General features: G+C 40.2%; 1 protein-coding gene across 7 annotated transcripts; it reads left to right on the plus strand.

The window, feature by feature from the left end:
* The first annotated feature begins 520 nt into the window (after positions 1-520).
* On the plus strand, positions 521-23,409 carry klc1b (kinesin light chain 1b). Of its 7 annotated transcripts, none has more exons than XM_088304421.1 (16): positions 521-739; positions 6,686-6,955; positions 7,154-7,384; positions 8,605-8,683; positions 9,773-10,001; positions 10,106-10,193; positions 10,604-10,705; positions 11,203-11,376; positions 11,809-11,908; positions 12,378-12,430; positions 12,688-12,755; positions 13,364-13,472; positions 13,841-13,966; positions 21,922-22,046; positions 22,126-22,183; positions 22,278-23,409. In XM_088304421.1, exons 2-16 carry the CDS (start codon positions 6,707-6,709, stop codon positions 22,356-22,358), a joined length of 1,872 nt encoding a protein of 623 aa, XP_088160547.1. In that variant the 5' UTR covers positions 521-739; positions 6,686-6,706; the 3' UTR covers positions 22,359-23,409. The 7 variants fall into 7 exon arrangements, with proteins under 7 accessions (XP_088160547.1, XP_088160545.1, XP_088160546.1 ...); XM_088304419.1 differs by having other exon boundaries at positions 522-739; positions 13,841-13,993; XM_088304420.1 differs by having other exon boundaries at positions 526-739; positions 8,602-8,683.
* Positions 23,410-23,716: the final 307 nt, after the last annotated feature.

Here is a 23,716-nt window from a genome sequence, read left to right on the forward strand (position 1 = left end):
AACGCTATTTCTTTTATTTAAAATTATAGTACAGTGAACCCAAAACGATGAAAACTGTAACCACCAGGTGGGAGTATCCGCCCGGAGTTCACTTTATGTTTTTTTTCATCCATCCATCCATCATCTGTACCGCTTGTCCTCAATAGGGTCGCGGGGGGTGCTGGAGCCTATCCCAGCTATCTTCGGGCAGTAGGCGGGGGACACCCTGAACTGGTTGCCAGCCAATTGCAGGGCACATAGAGACGAACAACCATCCGCGCTCACACTCATACATAGGGGGAATTTAGAGCGTTTCCATGCATGTTTTTGGAATGTGGGAGGAAACCGGAGTACCCGGAGGAAACCCACGCAAGCACGAGGAGAACATGCAAACTCCACACAGGATGGCCGGAGCCGGGATCGAACCCACGCCCGATACTGTCTCTCTCTCTGTGAGACCATCGTGCTAACCATTCGGCCACCGTGCCGCCTTATGTTTTTTTTATTCTTTTTAAATCGTGCATACAGTATAAGGCTCCAATTAATCCGAGACGAGTTTTGCGTTTTTAAAAAAAGAGTTTCGTAATAATAATACAAATGTATAGTTAAAAACACTGTATTTGGCGAGGACAAAGCACAAACAAAACAAAACATTACATCACTGAGATTCACTTGCCGCAAAGGCTGATGGGAGAGCTGTGCGGTTTTGGAGACATTTTGGATTTAAAGGGGCTGCGCTAGCCGAAGGTTCTGGCTGTCGGTAAGGAAGCTCTGCGTAACATCTCCATCGAAATTAGTTCAAGCAGCTTTTTAACCAATTATCAGTATGATTTCCAGTTTTACAACTGTACTCTGATGTTACCGCTTTGAACATGTAAACGCATCGAGTCCGCAACAAACGGGGAGTGGTGATGCTAACCAGCTAGGCAAGCTAAACAACCACCGACGACAGAGCGGAACCGCAAAATTAAAGCTTTTACTCATAACCTTAGTGAAAACATCTACGTGGATTGGTTCCAATACGTAAACGGGAGCGTTATCATTAAAACGGATAAAATATGTTAGCGTTGAAGGCAACGTGGCATGGCAATAATGAGTGGAATTGTTAGAAGTATTCTGCCTAATAAAGCGTTCAGTAGAACGCAATAACTGTAACAGAACTTGAGGTAAATGGTCAAGAAATTGAACCATTACATGTGCTGTACCGTTCTGTGGGTATAGTTGATGAAATACTGATTTACTGAGCTTGAATTTGTGTATCATTGTCACATAACACGTCCAAATGACATCACCCGATATTTTTACACTTGAGTTGGACAAATGTACCACCTCTTGCTATCAAGGTAAACACAAGCAATACAACTGGACATGTTACTTTTCTGTTAGAGACCCCGGGGGAAATCTATGTATGAGTAACACTCATATCCTGGTTATCAGTGACCGAAAAAAAAAAAGACATCTATTAGCTGGTACACCTGTGAAGTCGTTGGTGCTGGTGATCTGTGTCATGCCATTGGCACATCCCTAGTTTTCTCTCATGTCTACTCGCCACACCCTCCTTGATGAATGCCGCTGCCGTGTGTGTACTGGTCTTGTGGATGCTTGCCGGAAATCGGTGAATGATGGCATCCGCTGATGTAGAAGGGCGTAATATGATCTGGAGGCAGATGCATTGTTTACTGATGCACCTGCTGCATTTTGATTTTGCTTTCCATCCCAAGCCTCACTCTCCTCTGGCGTCGAAAAGAATAAATGCACCACACCCTTTCCGAAATTATGTCACCGACAAATGCACAGTGTATGGTTCTCGAAGGAAAAGGCTTGTCAATATGACGAGGTTTGCTTTACTTGAATATTTTTCAGCAAGTGTGCCAGCTGAAGAGTGGTTGAACTTTATTCTTACTATAAGTATCTTATATTCCAACATCAAATCGTAAATGTTTGCTTCTTTTGTATATTGGATCTCATGAGTGTTATGCTGGATTGGACTAAAAGTGTTGTGATTGGAGCAATGTGTTGTGACCTTTGCTCTTTGACTAACCTGAGTGAATCATCTTTCTTGTGTGTAAAAACACATTACTGACCCACATTTTAAAATGTAACTTTATTAGGGACTTGCCTGTGGACTGTCATGAAGAACATGGCGCTTTTACTATTTACGCTTTTCCATAGGTTTCCAGTATCTGGTCAAAACTGCTGCAGAACAGATATTATATAAATGATATACAGCGATTACTGTAGCTCGTAACATTCTGGTATTATTCGACGCAGTCTCCAATTTGCTGCAGCATCTGAGTTGTCTTCACTTGAATAAAAAATGGTCTAAGAGACATTTTTACTCAATTTAATTTTTTACATTGTCTTGTTTCAAGTGAAGCTGGTGTTCTGTCTTTGTTACAGAGTTACCAAATGTCTTTTTTTTTCAGCAAGAAAATTATAAAAATATCCCTGTCCGTTTTGACCGAACATGACTTGAGCTATTCTGACTTGTAATTTATATGCAGTGGCAGGCATTACTGCTTTACTGTACTGTTTTTTCTTCTGTGTGGTAATGTCATGACTCATAAGTGTAATTTTGACGATTCAAGTCACCGGAATAGTCTTAACAAGAGCTGAACAATTAATCAAATTCCAATCAACATCACATCAATGTAGTACAATTCAACCTTCATATTACAATGGCTTCAATTAAGGGAAACAATGTTTTTTCATCATATATATTTTTTACGTTAATGTATGTACATCCATGTTTACATAATTGTTTCATGAAACGTAAAAAAGGTTGACGTGGTAAAGCTCCAGATTTGTTTGCTTTGTAGTTGTAATCTGATTTATGATTTACGGATTTCTGTTTGTGTCACAATTGTTTGGTAGAATTTTGTGAAGTCATCAGAGTGAACGCTAAAAAGAGTCAAAAGTGTTGAATTGACTCTAATTGAAGCTGATAAATAAACTAATTCATATTAATTGATGTTTTTTTTTTTGCCTTAATCGTAGCGTCAGCCTAAGTAATTCATAAAACCAAAAATAATCCCAGACCTGGGAGGCAGGAGGGGCATCCTTTTGTGGCTTTAAACTGTGTTCATGCCGCCTCTCCCGTTGCACCTCATCATTACTGGTATTCCCTTGTGTCTGAGTACAGAGGAGCACCGTCTCCATGGCTCCCCCGCCCCCCCGTCCGACCTGCTCCTCTGCACTCTTCTGCTCTTCCCGGCCAGGTTGGGTGGGGCTATGTTTGGTTGTATGCCTTTAGCTGATGCTGGTCGTTGCGACGAAGCAGCAGGAAGGTCACCGTCATCCTATAGGCACCAGCATCCCCTCTCTTCCGATTCCTGCTCACTCTCGCTCTCTATCGCTCTCTCTCTCCCGCCCACAATGTCCTTCGACATTTGCATGAACCCGTTTCACAGGCGCAGCGTCCTTTGTCGTTTCTCGAAGGATTTCTGTGGATGATCGCTGTCTACTTTGTGCATGCTGCTCTGTTGCTGGAAGACAAGTCATTATTTCATCCGTTATTTTCCATGCCAAACTTGTCAGGCGCCAATTTGCTACGTAAACAGGTTAGTGTTTGGTTGGAAGTTGTAGCAGGATAATATTCGACGGCTCAATGATGGCTTCCTTTCCGAGTCAAATTTGAGGCTTGTTTTGAACTCCCACGTAACCTGGTGAGAACCGAACATTGGTGTTACTACAATCGTGTTCCTTTATGTCAGTCTTTATTAATGTAAACAAATAGCAATCATACGGTTCCACACTTATGGTTTGGATTATATCTTAATTGCAAAGCCATCTGGTATCATATGAGCATCTGTTAATGCCCCGTATGTCGACATGTGTTGTATGTCATTATGTTATGAGAAGCTATAAAACGTGAGGCTAACTTAATCCTGATACTGGCAGTGAGTGGAAATTGAAAAATATGTCTTAGCTCCTGAAGGCACCATGATTTCACACTTAAGGAGAAGCAACTTCGATAGGTATCTCCAACTTTGAATTGTGTGTGTGAAGTGGTAAAGGTAAACATTAAAGATTAAAGACGTAAAGTTCCTCTTTAAAGACTTGGAAAATATGACCTTGATCTTGCTGAGGAGCGCAGACTCTTTATTGTCACAAAGCCGAGGCAGGTTTGTTGTATTCACCATCTGAGAGGCCTTTTCATACACGAACTTAAACCACTCAAACGGAGGAAATGCTCTCCATGTTAATGCATAGTCTGTAAATTTGGTAACATTTTTCATACTGTGGGATTATAATAGTTTTGGATTTTTCTTTATGGGCAGATTTTTTTGTTTTGACTTGTTTTTTTTTTAATTTAGTTTTCTATTAGTTTATAGAGCCAATTTGTTTTGATTTGAAACCCTTCATTTCAGTTTTACTTTCCCTACTTTTTATTTTATGTGTATTTTTTCTAGATAAAAGGTCACTATCGTGTAATAAAGTAAAATGTTTTAGTTAAAGCACTAATTTTCATTTGATGTCATAAAAAAATGTTTTAAATTTTAGTTTTCATTAACTACAATTATAACCTTTGTAAAGACTGAAGCAATGTATTTTTTGCCATTCTGTTTGTAGTCCTGTCAAGTGAAAGTCTTGACTTGCACCTTGATTTGTAACATGACAATGCTTTCTGTGTTTGTTGAGTTGTATTTGTTGCTTTGCACGTGCATACATCATAGTTGGTTATGGAAACAATTTAAATTCAACGTTAAATAAGCAAATCAAGCTTAGATCCTTTTGATGCTCGTCTGCTACATGCTGTTTTCTAGCATCTACTTGGGGAAATAGATTTGTGTATGTAATTGATCTTCAGTTGATAGTGTTGTGCACACTGTAGTCGCATTATGGGGGAAAAAAAACAAAAAAAGCAAAAGGTTTGTGGACTTTGATCCTTAGAACATGATTTCCCAATGTTGCGATCTCCCGTTGTTGCTCACTGAGTTGAGGCCTTGTGTACCAGTCCGTCACAATGGTTATTGTTCAACTTTCAAGTTGTCATTTGACTTTTGAGGCATGTATTGCCAGAACATTTAGATTGAACCCCAAATTGTAGCACCTTTGACTTTGGAGGTTCACCTGCCACTGTGGTATCACTAAACCAAACCAAACTAAGCCAACCTGAAAAATTATTTCAGAAAAGAGGCGATCTTTCCAGTCACACATAAAGCATAATGAATTCTTCAAGAGATTAGAGTAAGCAGGTCCATGAGCCTGAGAATTAAGAGAAACAAATCTCTTCAACTTGGCGCCAATGTCTAGTAGCTTCATATAAACGTCTGCTGACGGATTTCAGCTGTGATTACTTGATGTGATATGCCTTACATCAAGGTAAAGCCATAATTATGTGGACATAGCACACCAGGTTTGCGTGGTTAGTTTGCCAGTAGTAGATTAGTATTTCAAGGCAGTGAGGTTTGTGCTTTAGCGGGGTGCAGGTATTTGAGATGTTTTTTTTCTGCCTGCCTTCTAGTTGTATTGATGACTGCGCTTTTATTCAAAACAACAAAATGGTGAGCAATCGGAACCTGCGGTCCACTAATGGACGGTTAGGGTATAATTCTCCAAAGCTGTTGGCTGCCTTTTATCTCTCATTTTTATCCTCACTGACGTTAAAATACCGCATGTGTATGTGCTCACAGCTGCCTGGATCTCAGCTGGAGGGGCAGGGCTCCTTTTTGCATGTAGCTTACAATTGATGTGGCTCTCAATGAGTCATTGGTCTGAGAAAATAGCTTACTGCTCTCAGTTGTTGAGAACACCCTCGGACGGCGTCATCGTCTCAGCCAGGCCCAGACATGGCAGAAAAGGACGTTGAAATATCAGTAATGGTCAGTGTTACAGGTTTAATGAGTTAACGTTCAGTGATTTCTGCTACAAAATACGGACAAGCCGGGACATTTGACAGATCTATAATAACCAAGCTCAAAACGTCGCAACGTTGCTCTTGCCATGGCTGGCCAGCAAGCACTATGGGTGGGCTAACCAATTGGAAATACTGGTCCGATGTCTCATTAAGACTAATGTTACTCTTACATCATCATCATCATTATGGCAGCCTCGTAAAACGACGATCAGTCATCCTCATCTGTTCGTTTACTTTCCTTTTTGATATTTCCGTCTGTGTGCCTGTTGGTGACTGTAGAGTCCAAGGTGTGAGTGGAAAAGTTGAGGACAGTCTGGACACGGAATTGTCGGAGGTGGACGGGGTAACAAGAGGCGTTGGTGTCTTTGTCGCCTTTTACTCTTACATCCAAGGTAGTATTCAACGGCCGATCGGCTGTGAAATAGACCGGCGTTGTGCATTGCTTATCCAGCTCAGGATGGTCGCTTTAAATGGTTTTGCTTTGGTCATCATAACATCTGTTTTTGTCTGTGTTGTTTTGGTGACTTAAGTCTTTCACCCTGAAACCAAAAATGCACTTATGGGCCTATTTTGGTCAAAAATTCTTTATTTGGTAGAAAATATTATTATTACAATTATTATTAAATAATAATAATATTAATAATGCATAGTTCCATGCCGCACATCTTGGCTGTCGGATGTCTTGTCCATCACATGAGCAAGTTGCCTTAACATAGGTCAGGTCTTTACAGTGTCAGGCACTAATTGGTCAAATTGATTCTTCCGGCTCCTTTTGTCTTTTTATACAGTACAATCCAACTTTATCAGTGGTGTAATACAACGTCCCACTTTCTGTATTTTGTACAGGTTTCCTGAACACTTGTAAAGATGTCTACCATGCTGTATGCCCGGGAAGAGAAGCTTGAAAAGCTCTCTCAAGAAGAGATCATATCCAACACCAAACTGGTGATCCAGGGTTTGGAAGCCCTCAAGAATGAGCACAATTCCATTCTCCACAGTCTCTTGGAGACCATCAAGTGCCTGAAAAAGGATGAAGAGGCCAATCTGGTGCATGAGAAGTCCAACCTGCTGCGCAAGTCAGTGGAGATGATTGAGCTGGGACTTGGCGAAGCACAGGTAACACTTGGTGAATGATTGGCAATATAATGAATGCTTTAGATGTGTGATGAACCCTTTAATAGCCTTCCTTGTGTTTTAGTTGTTTGCGTGTCCTCACATGTCCGTATTCTGTACTCACACACTCTGGTCTTACAGTTGCAGTCTTTGGCTAATTTAAACCCTTTAAACCATCCCTTAATGTAATTTCCATCCTAGGTGATGATGGCCCTGTCCAACCACCTGAATGCGGTGGAGTCTGAGAAGCAGAAGCTGCGTGCGCAGGTGAGGAGGCTTTGCCAGGAAAATCAGTGGCTGCGGGATGAGCTAGCCAACACACAACAGAAGCTCCAAAAGAGCGAGCAGAGTGTCGCTCAGCTCGAGGAAGAGAAGAAGCATCTGGAGTTCATGAACCAGCTCAAGAAATATGATGAGGACGTTTCTCCCACTGTAAGTACCAAACGATTCTCATAGTAGTGTCGCAGCTAGTTTAAAAATAATCAAGCCAAGAGGGTGACACAGGAGTGGATTTTCACTGCCGTCCCTTACTCTCACAAAAAAAAAAAAAGAGTCCTGTCGCGCTCATGGCGAAAACAGCTCAACTCTCGTCCGTCTTGCTCCCAGTCAGAATAAACCACTCCCATACTGCTCCCATTTTGAAGGTCAGCTACATTAAAAATGTTAGATCCCCCCCTCCTATATTGGATAGTCTCGCTCCTGTCTGCTGCCATGAACTTTTTATCATGTACCATCGCAATCCCATTATTAAATGTAGAGTTGACATGAAATAACGATAATTTAGTCACATATCCCTACACTAATAATAGCATTTGTTATTCTTTGGCTCCATGTGGAGAGCCCAAGAGAGACTTCTATTTTTTTAAACGTATGGCCATAAACTGAATTGCGCTGTGTTTGTTTACAGACGAGGCTTGTGGCAAATGTGGCGGGCAATTTTACTTGTTGTCCTTTACGCAACATCTCCTGTCATCTTACATAATTGCCCTTTTTTATGGCTTGTTTTGAACAAAAGGCAAGGTAGTAGAGTTGTTCAAGCATTTGTAGGCCTGATAAAATGTGCATTTACTTTCAAAACCATGTTGCGACCTGTGATTGGAGTTTTTTTTGTCCCTCCAATCTTGCACTCGTGTGTCAGTAACAGTCACTGGAACGGTTTATGCACTTTTCAATTGTGACACTTGAATGAATGTTAAATTAAATTTAAGTTAAAACTTTGAGAACACACGTCTCTGTTTTAATACATATATTAAGGTTAATACTTTAGAATATTTAAGTATTACAATTCGTATCGGATCGCCACCCAAGTATTGGGATCTGAATCGGATCATGACGAAAGTGTATCATCCCAGCCCTAATATTGATAGACATATCTGTAGATATAGAATATAGATCCTTTTATAAGTAGCTCTCATCTTGAAAAAGTATGGGCAACCCTGCATTAGACTGTGATTCATACAAATGTAAATAATAAATATTTAAAGATAAATATTTAGCTTTTCATAATGTCTGTCAACTGTCAAACATTCAGCCTTTTGTGCTTTTGACTTATGTGATGTTGTATTGTCGCTTGTTTGATATATAACTAGAATTAATGTCACTTCTAAGATGTCAGCTCAAATTTTCATAGAATTTCTTGTGACTCTCAGCAGGAGGAAAAGGACAAAGAAACACCAAAGGATTCCCTGGATGATCTCTTCCCCAATGATGAAGAGGAACATGGCCAAGGAAGTAAGATCAACAGCATTCAACAGAGATGATAGTGGGGCTGGGTGTTTAATCAAAATTAAATCACGATTCCGATTTTGGCATGTAACGATTTTTAAAACGTTATAATCGAAGAAAAACAACTAAAATACAGAATGGCGAGGTGCGTTTACAAGTTCCAGACGTTTTAAAAGTACCCTGAATGCGCCATGTTGCTTGCGTATGTCATGTGGGTGTCAAACTGCAGTGCTCGAGGGCCGGTGTCCTGCATGCTTTCCATCTCTCCCAGCTGTAACACACCTGATTCATATCAGCAGGATACTTATCAGGCTTCTTTAGAGCTTGCTGATGAGCTGATAATTTGAATTGGGTGGGTTGGAAAGCATTGGGAAAGCTTCCCTCCAGGACTGGATCTTGATACCCCAACTGTAGAGTATGTGATGCTGTAAAACTAAAGACACAACAAGAATTACACACATTTATTCAAATACAAAACATGCTTTGTTTTATAAATATCACGAGTGCTAATTTAAGTCAATAGAGGATCCTATTCAAATGCTACCAGGAAATTAGCATTGATTTTGGGCGTGATATTCCTTCAAATAACGAATATTCATACACAAACGCTGCAGAAACACATCTATGCTGATGAGAACACTACTCATAGGCACAAATTCTTCCCAATTTGTGAAAATCGGTTTTATTAATATAGTTCAATCGAAACTATCATTTTACGAGTGTAGTCCATCCACGCACAGCACCACACTGCCCCTAAGAGGCCAAAACGTGTAGTCACAGCCGGTATTTGTTTTTGTTTTTCCCATTATCTATTTTGTATTTTCTTGTTCGAGTTAAGTTTTCAAAGAAAGTAATTCCCAGTTCTCGTCTACCAACACACATTTCCACATTACATGGCACAATATACAATCCCTAAGAGCCCAGGTTAGCCCAGTAAGTCCCAAGACTTGTAAAAATAACATAAGAGAAGCTAAATATGATGAAGATCTAAGGGTAATACTTATTCAAGCCATCAGTGTATGGAATTGATGCAAGACTTTGAAGGTGCAAATTTTTTTGTTTGTTTAACCCGGTCTCGTACGTGTCGCGCCACAGTGCAACATCAACACAACAGCGCAGCAGTGGCTGCAGCCCAGCAGGGAGGCTATGAGATCCCAGCTCGTCTGAGAACACTACACAACCTGGTGATCCAGTACGCTTCTCAGGGCAGGTACGAGGTCGCTGTGCCCCTCTGCAAGCAAGCTTTGGAGGACCTGGAGAAAACCTCTGGACACGACCACCCCGATGTCGCTACTATGCTCAATATCTTGGCTTTGGTTTACAGGTCAGAAATGACTCACAAGAGAGCTTTGGGTCTCGCAGTACAATTCCTTTAATTTTTAGGATTGTGTCACTTTTTTTTGTCAACTCTCCATCGTTGTCACCCAGGGATCAAAATAAATACAAAGAGGCTGCACATCTTCTCAACGATGCTCTGTCCATCCGGGAGAAGACTCTCGGGAAAGACCATCCTGCGGTAAGAATCCCTCTCTCATGGCAACCATACCTGATTGCAGACATGCTTTTGGTATTTGTTCGGAAATGACCTGACAAGGATACAATTGATGGGCCCTCTCCTTTAATTTACTGATCTACTGCCTCAGAAATAAATTTTACACTTCTATTTAAGGCTGGGCTTCTGATTTGTTCAAACCGTTAACTTAATGTAAGATAATCACGGCCTTCTGAAAAATCAAGCAACACCATAGAAAACATTTCTAAATGAAACCAATGTACTTGGTGGTTGCTATCACACATATAAAACTCTTGTTACTCAACAATGGTTTAGACTATAATATATACCGCATTTTATTCCATTTTTAGAGGGAGATTTTCCTAACAAAATGGTGTAATTCATTTGCTTTTGTTTCTGTATGTGTCGTGCAGGTTGCTGCAACATTGAACAACCTGGCCGTACTGTACGGAAAGAGGGGGAAGTACAAGGAGGCTGAGCCTCTGTGCAAGAGGGCTCTAGAGATCAGAGAGAAGGTAGGTTACATCCTTGGCTTCCACACTGCTGTCGAGACCTGACCTCGGAGCTAAAACAGCGAACAGTTGGCACATTGTAATAATTAACGTTTACAATTTAACACCCGTATCTCTTAAAGGGAGAATGCTTTTCTTCTTGAAAAGCAACTTGAGGCCGCCTGCCTGTGTGGGAAAGGAAATATAAGGTTGAATTGAGCGCACATCTTGAAAAACGATGGCATGAAATTTAAAATAAATTTAAAAAAAAGACTAATAAAAAAAAAGACTAATAGGCCAATGCTTAAGTGCTCAGCAGGGTGCTGTGGGTCTGTCTTTGCCTGGAAGCTTTGTTCATCTGTCTTTATTGATCAGCCAAGCTTTAATTACACCCACTGACAACTGATGTGTCAACTGAAAGTGTCTCAGGTTGCTGAGGGTCAGCAACAGAAGGATAGATGCAAAGACAGATAATGAGGTAAACTCATCCATACGTGACAAAACTGTATGGCTTCCATCAGGTCCTGGGCAAAGACCATCCAGATGTGGCCAAACAGCTGAACAACTTGGCTCTGCTGTGTCAGAATCAAGGCAAGTATGAGGAGGTGGAATACTACTACTGCCGTGCCCTGGAGATCTACGAATGTAGGCTGGGCCCAGATGATCCCAATGTGGCCAAAACCAAGAATAACCTGGTAAGTAGATGCAACACAACATCTCTGGAAGTCAGCCAATGTGCAAATTGGGACATCGGATTGTGTTTTACTTTATGAAAGAGAGTTATTAATGAATGGAGGTCACCATTTATGGAAGTTATCAGATTCAGGAAAATCTCAGAAGTTTCCACTAATGTGTGTGTTTGTCATGAGACTCCTTAAGAGAAGAGCAAATCTTTAAAGGTACTAATTTGGTATTTCATTCAAGCAAACTGCATTTCGTCAGCTGATTTGCTTGGTGTGACTCCCTGAAGCTATGATTGTGGGACAGAAATAAAAGCCGCATGCTACAATGACTTTACATGAGTAATTGCGCAGAATAAGACGGTTCCTTCTTCCTTGGAGACTGCCGGGTTTATTGTGAGTCATTTGATGCAACTCTGAACCACATTTATGTTCTTTGTTCTCCAGGCGTCCTGCTTTCTCAAACAGGGAAAATACAAGGAGGCTGAGATTCTATACAAAGAGATTCTGACTCGTGCCCATGAGAAAGAATTTGGATCTGTTGACGGTAGGAACTTGCTGATGCCATGAAGATATTTGACAACAAAGACGAATACTGACAAAAATATATACATGTCATGCATTGAGTTTATTTTGAATTTCTGTTTGTATTTTTATCAAATAATACTCCTGCATCCACAATATCAGCATTACTCAGCTACAGTTTGTTTCACAATTGACATTTAACTACTTATACATGTATTACTTACTCCTTTTGGTATTTCTAAACTTTTTTTTTTTTTTAAATCTTTAAAAGTAGCACATTTACTATTGCGCACAGAATGATTACAGTAAAGCATACTTATACTGATACTGCAGATTCAACCTCCATTCTTGAAGAGGAATTTGCTGTGCTCCGCTAGTTCAATGCATTATGAATAGTTGATCAGCAAAGCCCCAAGAGATGCTATACGTGTGGTGCATTGCTGTCGTGTTGCGCAGTTTGCCGAACCTCTCCCGTGTGTGTATGTCTGCAGCTGAAAACAAGCCTATCTGGATGCACGCAGAGGAAAGAGAGGAGATGAGCAAGGTGAGTGCCTCCTTGTGATCCTACTCGTGACATTTAGAAGTTGCAATGACACATTTCAAAAGCACAGTAGAACACAAACAGGTTAGTTTAGTTGAGATCCTGGGAAGTGATCCACTCTTTCATGGTGCAAAACCTTAGACTCAGCGTAAAACACCTTTGGGCAAGTCAGTTTTATGTAAACAAAAAAAAAAAAATCCAGTTGGCCTGGTTTACACTACCCCTCCCGTTCACGGGTCTGTTTTTTCTTGTACTTCCAGGGCAAGCACAGGGACAGCACACCTTATGGAGAGTATGGAGGCTGGTACAAGGCCTGTAAAGTCAACAGGTGAGGCACATCTGCTGTTTTAAATAGAATTTGAAGTATGCAAGGTTGCGCAGAAGAGAAGAAATTAATTTTTTTTTTTTTTTTTGTATGTACCGCTCTATTCCCAACTTGAAAACTGGAAATATCCCACATGGCCCTCCCTCAGAAGTCTAGTATAAATTAATCCAAAAACATGGCTAACAACCTTGATAAGTTGTTTTGGATCAGAGGCACCTTGTTGTTAAAAATGCTGAAAGCTACTGGATGTGCTCAACACAAATCTAAACTTGAGATACAAACTAAGATTAGTAGTGGTGCACCAAAGCACTTTTCCTCGTCAGAGTGAGCATCTCTCACGCCCCAGTTTTCTGGAATGTATACCATTTCACTTGTGTGATTTTATCTCACATACTAAAGCAGTTATCAGTTCCCAATCATCCTGGATGGAATTTACAGTAAGGCAGCACAGCCTTAAATGCGATGATCACATGACACACCATTAACTGCATTATTCATGTTTTGCCTCCCAAATCAGAAAACCTTCAAGAAATACGGTTTTACCAATGAGTTTCTTGTCCGACCTCTTGCTAATCATAGATAGCTGATGTGCCCGTTTCTTGTGTCCGCAGCCCCACCGTGAACACAACGCTGAGGAACCTGGGCGCTCTCTACCGTCGGCAGGGCAAGCTTGAAGCTGCCGAGACCCTGGAGGAGTGCGCTGTCAGATCCCGCAAGCAGGTTAACTAAATTGTGCAAAATTTGCGCGCATGTGTATTGGACATTTTAGCACGTCCTGTTATGTCAATTCGGAAATGTATTAGGAGAGTCGATCTCATTCTACTTTTTCCCCCCTCTCTCAACATTGCTTTGGATCCAGAGCAACACAGTAAGTGATGGCCGCCATAGAGCCTCCACCTTTCTCCCTCAACATCCATCCCGTTGCATAGCCATAGAAAATATTCTTCATTGTTTTAGGCCACATTATTTTAAATCACTTCAATATCCCATAAAACTACATACGTTTTAATCATTATCCTCTTGCTAATGTTTACATTTGCCCTTTGCAATTATGATTTGGTTTTCCTCTGTGCAATCTTCCCATTTAGGGCATTGACCCCATCCACCAGACACGCATGGTAGAGATCCTGAAGGACGCGGATGGGGACAGACGAAGGAGCAGAGAGAGCTTGAGCAGCGTTAAGTACGAGAGTGGTTCTGAAGCTGGCGAGGAAGTGAGTATGGGCGTGGAGTGGAACGGGGTGAGTACAGATCCACGTTAATTGAGTCTTACAAGCCAATGGCCCTCATTGGAAGAACAAGACATCTTGATCATATTAAAGAGATCGTTGACTGGTACTGAGCGTCTATTTTTAACCATTTGTTAAACACATTCTGGAATTTTCATCAATTTGTAACCATAATATATAAACTAACTCTGGGAACGGCGCCTGTACTAGCTCCCTTTTGCCTTGTCCTTCCTATGAGTGGTTTCCATCAAAATCTTTTTATTGAAAGATAAAGCTGATTGAGTGTCTTGGCATGGCGACATGTCTTATTTGACAGCGTAGCGTTTACTGTATTTTTGTGTTGTTTGTTGCTTGCCAATGTCTCATTTTAATAAGTTGTTTTGCTGGCGTTGCTTCTGCACAAAAGAATTTGTTAAAAGATGGCACAGGCTCATGCTTTGGCACCTCTGCAACACATTTAAAAGTTATCTATCATAGATTCACATCAAAATCAAATTTAAAAAAACATTATATACAAAACTCTCATTGCCATGTTTCTTACATGAACCGAGAAATATAATTTCCGGGTTTCCAGTGCACAATAGCATCTGCAATTAATATGCTTGTTAGCTTCATCCAGCGTTAAAATTTCCATTTACGTTGACCTGCCAGCCTTTTTGCTCAACATCTTTAACTGTCTCATTACTCAATTCCGACATTCAGTGCAGCAATTTGTGCAGTTAGAAAAACACAGCTCGATGCGTGTCCTAGTTAGAAGAAACCCTGTGGTGAATTTTACATGACTGTGCCAGTAGATGTGCCGTGACTGAGCCTGTGCTTCTCCCACACTGCGCAGCCTCGTGCTTCACCTCTCCAGCCAGTTTTAAACATGCATGCAGCCATGCCAGTCACTGAACCTAACCCATAAACATGCGCACTAATGGCCTGTGTGCTTTCACACGGGTGCCGTATTAACCTGATGTCTGTTTCTCTGAGTCAGTCACTTTACATGAAGGGAAGGAAAGTGGGGCTTTGTGGTAACGCTTGTGTGAACGTGAATGAGAGTGCTTCTCTACACTCATTCGAATGACAATTCTACATGGCAACGCTTGGGGCTCTGATCTGTTAAACAAACGACAAAACAAGTCCCATTGTCTTGCATTTATTTTGTTTCTGAGCACTCATTTGTCAGAATTAGTTTTGACCGTAAGCCTGACTATCAGTTGATCCGTACATTTATTTATTAATTTCCGAAGGACGGCACACAGTAATCAGGCTAGCATATATGATCAGCAAATTCTTGCCGACCAATCTTTGTCAGTGCACTCACTGAGTGATGCTGACATGATTAGTTGGAGTATATCGGTAATGATGTATTTATTTTGTCAAATTCACCATTTCATTTGACTTAGTCTTTGTTGAGATCTCACAATAGAGCAGCAGTCAGATGCCAACAAAACTGTATGTGTGATTTTTAATCTGTGTGTATCTCTTCATAAAATGCATGCTTTGACTCCTGCTTTTAGATGCTTTATGCGTTCAACTAAATGCTTCTTGTCTCTTTGCATGTTGTCTTCTTTCCATCCTTGGCTTTTTTTCTTTTATCACGAACCGTGTTGGTTACTATTGCCATGACAACCAATCAGCCTGCCAATCAAAATTATTTTCTACATTCAGTGGATTGTACTCTCCCTTATGGTCTCTGTTCAAGCTCGGTTGGGTTGGTATAGAGTAAAGAGCTTTTGCATATATTGTCTTAGTGCACAGGGACAGTGGAGGATTGGGATGGAAAGTTTGAAGCAATGTTTTAAATCCTGCAAAGGCCGACTGTAAGATGTCTCAAAATCCCATCTTGTCAATGCACACTCACGTTTGAGTGTATCCATTTCAGTGCTGATGCTTGGTAATGGCCCATCTGCGCAGCACATACGCTCTGTGCCAAGTTCAGGCTGTGCTACCCAGAAAGCAATGAAAAACAGCTGAGTCACAGGGACTGTAAACACCCACACCCTCTAAAACCAGGCGACCTGCACGCACAGTTTGTTTCGTTTCATCTTGTGAGTGTGTGTTTAAATTATGTAAATCTAAGATATTACGTTTGCGATAATTCAAACTTTGCTCAGAGTTCCTTTGAGCATCGCAAATATCACTGCAACGCAGTGGTTAGGTTGTGAACCAAGAATACAGTGGAACCTCAAAAGTCGAACATACGCCATATGAATTTGTAGGAAATAATGGAAACTGAAGTAATGTGTTTAGTTTGTCACAGTCATAAAAGCATTGACTGTACAGGTACAGTTTTATGTTAACCAAAATGGTAACCTGAAGTTTTCTAGTAAGACTAGATACAACTTAAAGTGGTAATACTAATCACCTTTGAAAACGTGATGGAGAATTAGTGGACAAATGGCATGCTTTTTTTTTTTTTTAAACGTTAACTGTCGTAAAATAATTAGCAGAAATAATTTTTTATTCATCAAAACTTCAAACTTTCATGATCAACATTAACTTTGATGCTGTGTGGTGAACAAGAGGCAAGACAATACTGTGTATACCTGTGAGGTGAGTCTCATCACAAAGACTAAACGCAGCTGTATTTGTATTTAAAAAAAAAAGCCTCGTCAACATTTGTTATATTCGTTGACCTAGCCGTATTGTAAAGAGCAGCCTGGACAGACATTTGTATAAGCTCAATGTCTATTTCTGTATTGGGCACATTTTTTCCCTTTTCTCTCTTATGAGGATCACAAAAAACAGAGTCAAAATTTAGAGTTCGTCCTCTTGGCTGTTCAATGAGCTGAAGTCTCCCAAAATTGGATTAAGCTTCACGGAATTTAACACACAACACACAAAATGTCCAGGTTTTAGTCGTGAATCCGATCTATGTACAAGCTCCAAATTCAACTTGGGAGGTTCCACTGTAAGGACCTGAAAAGCACATTTTACCTGTAGGTTAATGAACTGGGGTGAACAAAACCAGGCCTAATTGTGGGAAAGTTGTGTGTGTAAAGGATTCAAAGTAGGAGTGAGGTGAGGAAGGAAGACCAACCCAGAGCTGGTCGTCTTACAACCTGTGCCGTTTTTGTCTCTTTCTCTTTTTCTCTCTTATCAGGCCTAAGCCATCAAGATTATTCCTCCATCCCTCTCTCCCTCCCTCAACCAATAGCTAAAGGATATGTGTTGTCGCTCCTCTGCGGTGCAACCCCCCCCTCCCCAGAAGAGAAAGCCTCTCTTCCCCTCCCTCAGCTGTCTCATCAGCCCGCTGTCCAACCGAGAGCTGCCGGGACGTTTGGTCTTCTCATCTTCGCCCCTCCTGGTTTTCCATCTCGCTCTCTCTGGCACTATCCTTTCCTTCCTCTAACCCCATGTTGGAAACTTTCACTCATTGCGCATAGTGTGCGTGCGTAACCTCAGCCTCCTTCCCTTCATTTTCTTCCCCTCAACTCGCTTGTATGCGTGTTACACAGAACAGTCTAGTCAGAAATATCTACGCTTCAGGTCCAAGTACCCGATTCCGGTTTTGTGCTGATAAGCAATTTTTTGGGCCGTGTCGATTTCAGGTGACACACATCTGATATGGCTGTGTTTTCATTGAAGGGACACATGATAGAACCCACATTGCACATTAGTAGATCAACAGATGTCAGTAACAAGATGGAAGTTAACAATAATAAATAATACAAGCAATTGTGATTTACTGGTCATTGTTTTGGGCGGACTCTTCTCCCACTGATTTAAACGAGGTTAACCTCCTCTTGTTACTGGCCACTGTCAGCAATTATTTTGTTTATTTTATGATTGGCAAACCCGCAACACACCAATGCATCTATTTCGCTGACTTCAAGCTTGCATCGATCGGGTGAATCCGATCTATGAGTTTACGTGGCACTTGCATTGTCACAGCTCCAATTCATCTCAGATTTGTATCACATTTTCTTGGTTATTTTCCTCTTTTCGCAAAACAATTTGAAATTGTCACTTGAACCCTTCAGTGTGAATCCAGCTATATTTGACAGACTGAATTCCTGTCCTTCAATTCTCAAATCATTAACTTCTAGTTAATTTGTTTACCCCACATATTTTATTAAAATTTGCCAAGAGCTCTATTTAGCCACATTAGCTTTTTTTTATATGCAGGTATTTTTGTTTAATGTTGTGAACTAATCACAAGATCAAATGCCTAAGCTGTTATGGTACTATATTATTTCATATATTTATATCAAATTGTCCATAACCGAGTCGACCAGAAGAAGAAGGGAGTCTTTATTATTCTGTTACATAGATTTAAAACAAAAGAGCTTTATGTCATTGTGTATGATTTGTTTACATTTTGGGCCTGAATAATAAAGCGGTAGTATTTAAATAAATGACAGAATTATCTTTATCGGATTCTGACGGCAGTTTTGTCAGATCACATCAAGCTGTTGCCATGGTAATTCATTCGGCGGTTGCTATTCCTGTCTTCAGTGTCCTTGCTCTTTGCACTCTTTTTTTTTGTGTGTGTGACACACACGAGGTTGCATTTGCAAATACGGAAAGTTTGTGTCAGGAGAGACCAATTAGAAATGAGAATCAGATGTCACGGTCTCAAACAAGCATTTTTGCCTTTTCTTATTGTTCTTATTCAAACGGAAGTCGTGACTCGCAGTTGCGTTTGGCGAGTGTGTTTGTGTGTACAGTCACAGCGGTCACACTGTAAACATCGTCACTTTGGTGGAAACGTTTTAGTTTTTTCAATAGCTCAACATCCACAACAGTTAGTTCACATGTTTCACTAAGTGAATGTGCAATGACTTTTAACACCTTGAAAGTGTTGTCGTTGGCTGTGCTTGTGATTCATTCACTTTCTTGAGTCTTCTACTTGCCTTGATTCTTCATTCCTTTTCCAACGTGCATCTATACCTCTACTTCTATGCGCCGCTATAAAAATGACCTTGTGCGTCACATAATTAGAATATCAATAATGTGTTAGTGGAATGCTTATTTATTGAACTGTCTACTCGTGACATATATCTATAGTGTGACTTCATTTCCCCGACGTGGAAGAACATTACATTAGTTCTCGTAGCACTAGTAGTAAGTAGAACTGCGTCATATTTACCAATTTGCATTGTGAAGATGGTTGCATCAACATTTGTTGGTATCTCAAATAAAGTTTTTTCATTTGTGAACTTACTCTTTTCCAGTGGCATTTTTATATCAAAATATTTTGGGGTGACCAAACCTTTAAGAAGCACGACTATAATGTTGATTTCATTTCAATCCGAATAGCACCGGAAACAAGTCATTGGTTTGTTTATTGAATGATTTCACATCCAAAATACATGTTAGGCATGATTGCCTGTTTTTTTTCTTTTTTTTTTTGGTTACACCACATCAGCGAAGCAGAATGCATTGGGCACAATCGTTACTGCACCGTAGCGCAACTGAAAAAAAAATACATACGCTTTTTAATATCATACTGAGAAAAAAAAGGTGTTCAGAGAATAAAGTCATAGTTTTACAAAATAAAAAGTAATCTGAAGTGAAAAACAAATGTCATCGTTTTTGTATGTCACAATGGGCCATGTGCTCCGATATGGTTAAAAGGGAAAACGGGTTGCGTGCTTTTCTGATTGCAGATTGTCTCATTTAATTAACTCTGTCATTGACGCACCTTCAGGCCCGACACGCTCGAGGTGGAGCCAACCTAAAATGTGGTTGTTCCCTGTCAAATCTGGCCTTGCGCGCATTCTCCTGTCAACTTCGAGTGCAGCCTGCGGTGTTCAATCCGCTAGCAAGATTTGAATGTTAGCCAAGGCTGCTACTTGGGCAGCATGACTTACGTATTTGTATTGGAAAGTTGCCAAACACAAAATGTTATCGGTTCAATGTTGTATTTTTTGCAATGTACAACCAATTCAAATTAGGAGAGGTGGGATAAATTTAGCTGACAACCTGGTGACTATGACGACTTTGGCGGTGGTTTTACTAGGGCCATTGATGCAGCTGTCTGCATCGGAAATCCCCATTACATGCGTTTACCCTTTATTTATGACTGTCCACGTAACTTTTGTTGCGAACCGAAGTTAAATAATCCAGCCAAGACAACTCAGCACAGCGTTGTTGTATGCTGCAGCCAGGACCGGCAGACTGAGTGCTCATGAGAGTGTGTGGGGTGCATGGAAAATTGATTGACACATCATTCCGTCTCGCCTTCTCTCTAGACAATTTCTAATCGGCCAGTTGTTGCACTGTGACAAAATTAAATGAGAGATAAAACGAAGCCAGAGCGAAATGATTTTTCAGAAGATCATTTTAATATTACTGATTGTCATGTTATATAAACAATTCTAACATACAACAATATGAAGAAAACCTTTTTTTTTTTTTATTCACACTGCAAACTTTGCCTCTTATGCCCATCAGAGGTGGTTGCAAGTAAAGCGCCCCAGGCAGGTGAAACAGTTGACTCGAATTTCGGCTGCAGTTGCAATACACAAGTTTTATAAATATTATTTTGTAGACTTCAAGAACGCTATCAAATGCATGTGGAGTGACTGAACAGAATGTTTATATTGAGTTAATCAATGGACGCTATGAGTCTGCTATTAAAGCATTTAATCTTTATCCGAGGAGGCTATGTGCACCTGTACATTTTTGCACCACATGATGCCCGCCAGCATGAAAAGACGAGCGTTTTCGATTTGATGGGTTCTGTACAAAAAGCTACAGTAGCATAAATGTTTGTATGTGGTTGCCATGATTGGACAATTTTTTGTGATGGGCAAAATATGAACACCGTCAGCTTGTTAAACATGATTGTACAAATATTTGTGTCTATTTTCATGCAGCTCCATACACTGAAAGTGCTTTATGTATTGTATTTGCATAATCATTTTGATCCTTATCTGTTGACTCTTGTCAATCCGTGTAGACCACTGATGGGCAAAGTTGAGTGATTTTTTAAAACACGGTTACGCTCCATTAGAAGGCGGGAAGAGTGGGTACATGTGTCATTATGTAAGACGAGTGAATTAATTTTGTAAATATTTGATAGGGATTTTTTGGAACATCGGTATGTATTTTTTAAACGTGTATTGTATAAATTAATGAATTATGATATTCATTAACATAAAGTGCTCACCCGTAATTGTCATCATAATTAACCAATTGTGTAAGAACTGTTACATGCATACACGAAGTTTATTTTACTATTTGTATTTTACTTTATTTAGATTAAATCAATTTACCAATTGCCTGGTTAAGTGAATAAAATGATTTTGAATTATTACCTTTGAACTAACCAATTTTAGGGGGCTAAATTAATGCAACTAATACAATACCTAAATACTCTGTGGATTAAAGAATGTAAACGAGCCGTATGTGTCTCCTTTTCAATTTCCTGCTATGGACTACAGTACTGTAGTTCCGTTTATTTACTTTCGTGCATCAACACTAGTACTTGTCATAATTTTTACGTTTTTTTCCCCTCTCTTCACATTGGCCCGGATACTCCTTTTGTTCTATGACGAATATTAATACATTTGCGTATTGATTCAAATTAATTTTGCGTTCGAATCACTACTCTCTGTTAAATATAAAATACATATTAGTAAGAAAAGACTAACCCAAATACTGAAGTTCTTCCGTTTGTTCAACGTTGAATGGGAACAGGAGCTTTGGTGGTCACCTTCAATGGTGTCAATGTACATATAGCTCCCCCTGTTGGTGATCAAGCCCATTACAACCCCACTTTTTTTTCTGTTTAAAAATTAGCCAAGACCAATAACATGGACAAATAAATTGATGGCTCATATGAATGCTAATGAGTTTTAATAGTTAAACGTCTGCCAATAAGTAGGTCGTATTTATGTATCCAGAAATGAATGATGAAATGATTCTCTGTTGACTTGCTGAGTGTGACGTAAGTTTGTGTTTGGGGGTCGCGATCAAGTGGCTTGATGAGTGTGTGTGCGCAGGACGGCAGCGGAACACTCCAGCGCAGCGGCTCTCTGGGCAAACTCCGAGACGTCCTGCGTCGTAGCAGCGAGCTGCTGGTCAAGAAACTCCAGGGCAACGGGCCGCCGGAACCTCGTAACACCAAGTAAGAACTGCAAAACTAAGAAAAAAAGGATTTGCCTTTGAAGTCTGAATGTCATAATGTTGTCTTCTCTGCTTGCCAGCATGAAGCGAGCGGCTTCCTTGAACTACCTGAATAAAACGGGTGAAGAGGCATTCCAGGTGAGGCCCCAGTTATATTGTTTTACAACTTTAAAAGAAAGCTTTGGGGGGGGGGGGCATGCCAGAAATGTCTTTAACAAAGTTTCCATCTCAGTCTCAGACTCGAGGAAGCAATAATTTGAGGGTGAGCCGAGGCCTGAGCTCCAGCACCATAAATCTGTACTCCGGAAACTGAGCTGGACTTCCAAACGGACCTTCTGGACCTGCCAACGTCAGACCCAAAGATGTTTCCTCCTGACACTTGCATCCAAAGACCCTTTCACTTGTCTGAATGCACAGACCTGCCTTTCTTTGTCTTCGTGCAAACATTGCCTCCGTTTTGATTCTGCATCATCATTGTGCACTTTGTGTGGCGTTCAGAGCCATGACACCAACTTCTTTTTCTCAAATAATCCTGTGCCATTCTTTGTTTTTAACAGTGCTGATTGTCTTTTTTTTATATGTATATATATATATATATATATATATATACATGAAAACTAACTCAAGTTTGTTTTTTTGTCCTCTCGGTGTAGAAATGAGCTGTGTAGTAGTTTTGAAATGACATCTTGTAAAGTTGCTACGATTGTTTAAGCTAAACTTGTCTCAAAATTTCCCAGTTCCGATGCGGTGTTGGGCTAAAGCTTTTTGGGATACAGGGTGAATGAATCCCTTTCTGTCATCACGTGACTTGCGGACCACATAATGGAATGACATTTTGAAGTCAAATAGGCTGCTACTTTCATTGTCTTTTCGTTTTGAGAGCTGTATGTGTTGTGCTGCCGATCTTTGTGTTCACAACACTATCAAGACAACGCTAAGGACCTCAGTAATGAGAAATACCCACGTGAATACCCACTTTTTTTAAAAATGTTTAACAGTAAAAGGTCGATAAGGTTGAAATTCCTTGAGTGATATCTGGTGCCATGTCGTCTTAGGTGAAGTAGGGGTGAACAACTCTGACTTGAAATTGTTTACGCTGATTATGATGAGATGCATGTTTAGATTGCGGTGATTGTCACATTTGCACAATGCTCAAATGTTTGTATTATGTCTTTTAAATGAAGCTACTCAAAAGAACTGGAATATTGGGTAATTATATTTTGTTTGATTTTTTTTTTTTTAATTTTTTCTCATTCGGGGACACAGGAATAGGAAAGTGATTCTTTCAGTCAATTGCTTCCAACTTGGGAAGATGTTCTAATCTTGACTTGATTCAGAATTAAAAACCTTCACTGTTCTATTCATGTTGTGTCATACAGTCTTAAATTTTAAGTCCATAAAAAAATACCACATGTCAGGTTTTTGTGATATTAACGAATGGACACAAGATTAAAATATTAATACAGTTAAGAAACAATTTCCCTCCTTGAATGACGTGTACAATTCAAGTGAAGAGTGGGGAGTCGGGGAGGGGGCGTTCTCTCAATAATGGAACAAGTCTTAAAACTGTGTTGGTCTATTTTTTTAGCACATAAACCTGACATCTATTAAAGGGTGTGTAAACTTTTTCACATCTTCTGTGTATTGCAAAAGCTCTGTATCACTTTCCGA

This window comes from Idiotropiscis lumnitzeri, chromosome 9, assembly GCF_059441095.1.
Source record: "Idiotropiscis lumnitzeri isolate Australia: NSW breed Sydney's pygmy pipehorse chromosome 9, RoL_Ilum_1.0, whole genome shotgun sequence".
Lineage (NCBI taxonomy): Eukaryota > Metazoa > Chordata > Actinopteri > Syngnathiformes > Syngnathidae > Idiotropiscis > Idiotropiscis lumnitzeri.

Bases quoted from the DNA above. Each gene is read 5' to 3' on its own strand.
- klc1b (XM_088304417.1), top strand. From the start codon at position 6,707: ATGTCTACCATGCTGTATGCCCGGGAAGAGAAGCTTGAAAAGCTCTCT. The intron at 10,706-11,202 runs GTAGGTTACATC...GGCTTCCATCAG, and splicing joins CTCTAGAGATCAGAGAGAAG to GTCCTGGGCAAAGACCATCC. The intron at 12,431-12,687 runs GTGAGTGCCTCC...TTGTACTTCCAG, and splicing joins AAAGAGAGGAGATGAGCAAG to GGCAAGCACAGGGACAGCAC.